The sequence below is a fragment of the Cryptomeria japonica genome, chromosome 11 (assembly GCF_030272615.1).
Source record: "Cryptomeria japonica chromosome 11, Sugi_1.0, whole genome shotgun sequence".
NCBI classification, from domain to species: domain Eukaryota; kingdom Viridiplantae; phylum Streptophyta; class Pinopsida; order Cupressales; family Cupressaceae; genus Cryptomeria; species Cryptomeria japonica.
In genome coordinates, this window is record NC_081415.1 from 219,663,410 (window position 1) to 219,669,512 (window position 6,103).

A 6,103-nucleotide genomic window follows, 5' to 3' on the forward strand; every position below is an offset into this window, starting at 1 on the left:
ACCAGTCCTTAGTTATAAGAAAGGGATGGTCAGAAAAATGTTTTAACAACTTTTCTATCAAGAATAATTATTGGGACAACATTTTCTTTCTATATTGATATTAATATAGTAATGAGAGATTTTAAAAATTGTATATAGTGGTACCTTTCTAATAAAGATTTTAGGAAACAAATGTTTTTTGATCCTACACAGTTGTTTCCTCTATATGGTTGATAGCAGGTTGCAAGTTCCAATAGCTCCAAGGGCTGAGGAGAAACTTTCTTTAGCAACAAACATAAGCTTCACCCCTAATGGTAGTAGTACACTTTCAATCAGATACCCTGTTTGGCATTTATGCATATTATGTAGGTATAGAGTAGGCTCATAAATTGATTGACCGGAAGTACCTGCAATCATTGCTAGAAATGCAAAAAATGAGATTTGCTGAAGCGATTGGATATTTATTAAGCAAATGCAACTGGTAGGTGTCGAGAAAAATTCAGCAAAATTTGGTAGCTTAATCTTAGAGTACGTCAAAATGGGAGCTTTGAAATAGGGTTTGGCAATCCATTAAAAATAGTTGAAAGCAAACTTCTGTCAGATGTAATATTATGACTTCCCACATGCACATTTCGATAAACCAACAACACCTCAACATTCCGATAATTGCAAGATTTTCTGCTGCAGTCCTAATGTGCCAGAAATAAGATAACTGGAAATGTATTTGTGTATGAGTAATTGTGGCTACCCAAATAGACACATGCAAAAATGGCTACAACAAGGATGACCTCAATATTTGAGTGATATTGGTGAGGGGTTAAAGGAATTAACCCCTTAGCTCCATAGATAGAGAATAGCAAACTGAAATTGTATCTCGGTTTATAAATTTGGAATGCATGGCTAAAGCATGGGTGGCCTCAATTCTTTGAGTGATATTGAGGAGGGTTAAAAGGAATTAAACCCTTGCCTCCATAGATAGAAAATGGCAGACTGAAATTGTATCTTGGTTGTTAAATATGACTGATGGAAAATCAAATAGGACAAATCACATTTCTAAAAGGAAAACTACCTCCTCAATCTATTTTTGTTAGATTTTTATCAATTCTTTTCTACATATTGCAGGCACCAAGCCTCAGGCTCTGATTTGGCTCATATTCCAATTTCTTCATCTTCATAGCAGTGACCACATCCAGACCCAATTTTCTTCATCTTCATAGCAATGACCACATTCAGACAATTTATATTTGTGTGTCAAATTCACGACATTAATAGTTTTTGAACGAGTTTGTGTAATTAACCCAGACTTTCAAACCCATTCATACTTGATCAGCGCCAGATCCAATATCGATTTGTTGATACTTCTAGTTGTCTTGTATTCATCTGGGTTCATTGGACAATTTTGCTGAAATTTTAACCATCTTCTAGGGAAATCAATGTGTGTATTCAACTGCTTGTATGCTCTAAATACACAAGGTTTTCTTCTAGATGGACTGTGTTCATTGAAAGTCTTGTAATTGCATTCATGAAATTGCTTATAATTCCTTAATACCAACCTTGGTATAATATCTGCAACCTTTTTCTCGTACATTTACAAGCAATAACTTGAGTCCTGGATGCATAAGGGACATCATTACTTCATCCTTTTCATAGTCTCCTCCATCTGTACGAAACTCCACTTCATTCTCACTGACCTACACAAAAAATCAAAATAATCAGTCCTCGTCTTAACACTTTATTTGTGAGATGGATAGAGACGTAAAAGATAGCATTGAAATGGGTCATGCAAATTGTACCAATCCCCTTTGGATGTATATAATCAATTTCCATGAGTGTTAGAAAATTACAAGTTATGTGAGGAAAATAAAGATGAAAACAAATGTTTAAACTTTTAATTCCATAGATAAGGAACAAGCACCTTGATTAAGTCGACGTTATACCACATGCTTAAGATGACTTTCCGAGATTCTTCTAGAGAGGCCCACAATGGCATTTTGAGATTAGTGTCATAATATAAGAGAGAATGTGTCTTTTGCCATTCTCAAAGCTGCAAGATGGGCTGATCTGCATGGCTCTGCAATCAGACTGATTGATCCATAGTGAAATATGCGTGCTTGCAAATGAAAGATTAATTTCTTAGGAAAACGTATTTACAAAATATGTATATCATCACAAACAATTATAAATTGCCCTCAGTCTTCATATTGTGATGAGTGGCTAGAAGAGGCAATAAACTCACAACATTATTTTGGACCTTAGAGTTACAAGTGAGAAAATAAACTTCTCCATACAAGAAAACAACTGGGGAATGTAAATCAGAAAAGATCAAATTGATATACTGCAATGTGCCATATGAACCAATCACATGAAGGAAAAAACATGAATTTATGTTTTCACAAGTTGGATAAAGTGTTGTATCAGGTCCCTGTCAAGTTCAACCTCGGTCAGGAGCATGTCAACACTAGGGTTGCGAAAAAACATGAACTTTCGTTCTTCATCACTGTGCACTGTCACAAATGTAAGCGTTGTTCTAGCATGATTGTCAAACAATAGTCCCCTGTCGTTGACACCATTCTCCCTTAAAATTACAACCAACATGTGCCCAAACTCATCATCACCGACTTGCAAAGAGTGAAAGGGTTTGGATTGTATTGCTGGTCTGCCACAAGGATATTAAATGAATACCCAAATTAAATTATCACGAATAAAAAAAAAAATCACAGGGATAATACAAATCAATTTTAAGATTTACTACCATTTTGATCCAGAATTACAAAATTTCATGACATAATTACAGTGCAAAACCCTATTTATGAAAATTTTGTTAATTGACATTGGCCTAATAAATCATTACTTCAAGGGGCCCTAAAATAGATCTAATCTAGGTACAAATATGACTTCCTTGTTAATCTGATTATATCAGCAGAGACGAAGAAGGAAATTCTCAAAAGAATTGCAACTGATGCCTAGTTTCAACCCTATACATTAAATTTTTTGAATTTTTTGTTCATACTTATTGACAAGAGAAGGGTAAACTATAAGAATTCAAGAAAATTAAGAATAGATTGAAGAATGGATATGTGAATGTAGTATTCATATCATTTCATTTCCATCAAGTTGTTCTCTCTAATGAAAGAACTTTTGGAGTGCATTCTCATTTAATTTAAGGATTGTTCTGTGGTATAGCCCTATCTAGTAAACAAAATCATTGCAGAAAAATACATGACTCAATCTTTACTCATCTGAATTTCTGCCAACATTATCTTTCCTAAATATAGAATACGGAAAAGCAGAAGAGGGAACATCCAAATTGGAATTATTCTCAAGATAGTACGTACCAAGAGTATCATATAGAGGAACACAATAAATGCCATGGGTATTACAAGCTTGTACAAACAAAAAAAATTAACATCAATGTGTACAAAGCAGTTACAGACTCACCAAAACATGAAAAGAAAAATCAGATGGGCAGCTATTTGTGAATTACTATTATCTTCTACAAGAGAATAATCACATTAGGATATTCATGTGTCTAGCAGATACCAGAGCATGAGAAAACAGAATTGAATACAATGCATAACGTTTAAAATCTGCACCATATCCCCAAACAATGTCTACCCTAACAATCTATGAACACAATTAAACATGTCTTTATAAAATGCTCCAACGATAACATAATACCTCCATGCTAACAATCCATTCAGGACAATTTACTCCATAAATACCGCAATGTCCTCCCTGAAGAGTGAAATTTTAATACTTGAAATTTGATAACGTGCATTTTCCCATATTGTATATAAAGAGACAAAGAAAAAATATCAGTGAGGAAAGGCAGAAGGATTGATTGATATATCCAAGAAAAGACCTTTTTGCATTTAAAGTTATGGGAACATCATTTGGATTCCTAATGTTTATAATTGTGTGGTAGACAATTTATCTACCATATAAGTGTTGTCCACAAGCAGAAATGGGGGAAGATGGCTAATGAGTTGATCCACAATATGAAGTTCAGACATAGTGGACTGATAGTTCAAAAACTCATGGAAAAACTCGTTGAATCACAAGTGCTCATGGGTTAAACCCCCTCAGCAAGTTTTGATAAGGCACCTGTTCTGGTTTTAAAAAACAAATAATAAAAATTCTTTTGGACCTATGTTTTCAATGAATGGAACTTGTAAAGATAATTACATGGATTTGTAATTTAGAATTATGACACTATAATGTGCATTACGCTCATTTTTTATCTATAAATAAAGGAAATACTAAATATGACTTTTGTAAAGTCGGTTTTAAGCATGATTTTGCAGATTGTTTTACAAATTTATGTATATTTAAAAGTTCAGAAATTTTTCCAAGTCACCAAGTCCAAGTCAAATTTGAGTTTGCCAAGTTTCTGCTGAGTCCGATTTTTTTAACTATGGTGGATTCCATCTGTTAAAAATGAGATGAGTTACTGTATAAGAAATGGTAAAAAACAAATAATTATAATGTCCACAAATTAAAATTAACAATATACAAAACTGGTAAATGGCGTGACCAATTAAACTGCAAAAACGGATTACTCTAAGCATAGCATCTAAAGAAAAGCCAGTCTAGGTCTGTAAACCATATAAAAGCAAATATATTACAGTGAGGACAAACAAAGTAAACTAAAAAAATTCCCTAAATTACTAAGACAACATTCTCCAAAGATATGATCTATAACATTAAATGAGTTAATGAAAATATGACAATTCTACATTCAAAAACTCTAATGAAAAGGAGCATTGATTTTTTCAAAAATAAAAAATGTAAGAATGTGCTAAAATGTGAAGTTTAAATTATAACAAAAGAAAAGATATAGAATTAGTTACATCTTTCACTTATGTGCTCAATGCCACAACTCCGAAGACCGGACCCAATTTTTAGAACCATGTTGTAAACTTCCTGGTATGTGAGCCATTTGTATTGACCTGCCTGTCCCATCACATAAAGTCATGGCTCAACAAGCAAAGAACCCTCACAAGAAATACTACAAACATGGCACTATATCTACACTAGAGCATGATTAATCTATAGAAAAATGCACAAGCTCAGCCTATATTTATTATTCTAACCTTTCCATTTATGGTCTCACACCGTTTTTGCATCGGATTATGTGGATGTTTTTGCATAGCATGACTGTAGAAAGGCAAAAAAAGATTTCAGAATTATTGTTGCACGTTAGCAAACTGACCAAGTGACCTAGACAACAATTATAGCATTAATATAAACAATGATAGAAACTAGAATCCAAAGGATGACAAATAATACATAGGGAAATGGCATGAATTCAATATTGACAACCTTATTTTCAGATTTGTGGCCTGATCAAAACCCCTCAAAATACCCTACATATAATCTACTTTCTATTCTCCACCATAGATACAAAACACATATATGAATCATCTTTTTAATAAAAGATCCCAAACAGAACAAAACCCAGAAAGTCCATCGGTCGTAATGACGGAGATGACCTCTGAAAATTTTAAGAAACAGATTCATATTTAATAAAAATTTAAGTGTAAACCCGAAATAGAAGCAGTAGATGTCCACTCTGTACTCTTAAAATAAATGGGTAAAAACACATACGGTCCATCATGGAATCCGATCCTGCGATTGACATTGTTATGAAAATATAGTTTTCTCATACCCACAAAGCAGAGAAAATGTTCAAAGAAGACGAGCAGAAAACCCTAGTTTTAGAGATAAATGACACACTAATAGATGCAATAAATGTTAATAAATGATAAAGAATGCAGCCTTCGATGTTTAGGGAAAAGTGAAGTTTCTCAAAAAAAAAGGTTCACCGGAAAACTCACCGGAAAGCAATTTTTTGGATGGAATACTTGCCGCTCGCCTAAAAAAATAACCGGTCACTGGAAAGCATTACTCTCGGATTTTCTTACACTTTGGCGGGCAAAATCCCCCACTAAAATCCTATCAGCTTAATTAAACCTTAACCATATACTAAATTGAACCCTATGAATAGATAAAAATATAATTAATAAGAATACAAATATTTCTATACTTTTAATTCGGTTGATGTTTGTAAAATTTAAGCACATAAATAAAGTAAAATTATGTCAAAAGTATTTTCTCACATTTA

The 6,103-nt window shown here is 33.2% G+C and overlaps 1 protein-coding gene across 10 annotated transcripts; it reads right to left on the reverse strand.

The window, feature by feature from the left end:
• Positions 1-1,029: 1,029 nt before the first annotated feature.
• On the reverse strand, positions 1,030-5,715 carry LOC131053396 (long chain acyl-CoA synthetase 5). Of its 10 annotated transcripts, XR_009107689.2 has the most exons (6): positions 5,587-5,715; positions 5,302-5,473; positions 5,073-5,136; positions 4,830-4,932; positions 1,895-2,635; positions 1,030-1,670 (listed from the first exon to the last, which is right to left on the reverse strand). XR_009107689.2 is itself a non-coding variant. In XM_057987998.2 (4 exons), the coding sequence occupies exons 1-4, from the start codon at positions 5,643-5,645 to the stop codon at positions 2,362-2,364; spliced, it is 495 nt and encodes a 164-aa protein (XP_057843981.1). In that variant the 5' UTR covers positions 5,646-5,715; the 3' UTR covers positions 2,088-2,361. The 10 variants fall into 10 exon arrangements, 4 of the variants coding, with proteins under 4 accessions (XP_057843981.1, XP_057843984.1, XP_057843982.1 ...); XR_009107690.2 differs by lacking the exon at positions 5,302-5,473 and having other exon boundaries at positions 4,830-4,928; XR_009107688.2 differs by lacking the exon at positions 5,302-5,473 and having other exon boundaries at positions 1,895-2,035.
• Positions 5,716-6,103: the final 388 nt, after the last annotated feature.

Excerpts from the sequence above, each read along its gene's own strand:
- LOC131053396 (XM_057987998.2), bottom strand. The coding sequence starts at position 5,645 with ATGAGAAAACTATATTTTCATAACAATGTCAATCGCAGGATCGGATTC. Across the intron at positions 5,137-5,586 it reads ATCGGATTCCATGATGGACC|TCATGCTATGCAAAAACATC; the intron begins GTATGTGTTTTT and ends GCCTTTCTACAG. Across the intron at positions 4,933-5,072 it reads GTGAGACCATAAATGGAAAG|GCAGGTCAATACAAATGGCT; the intron begins GTTAGAATAATA and ends GTGATGGGACAG.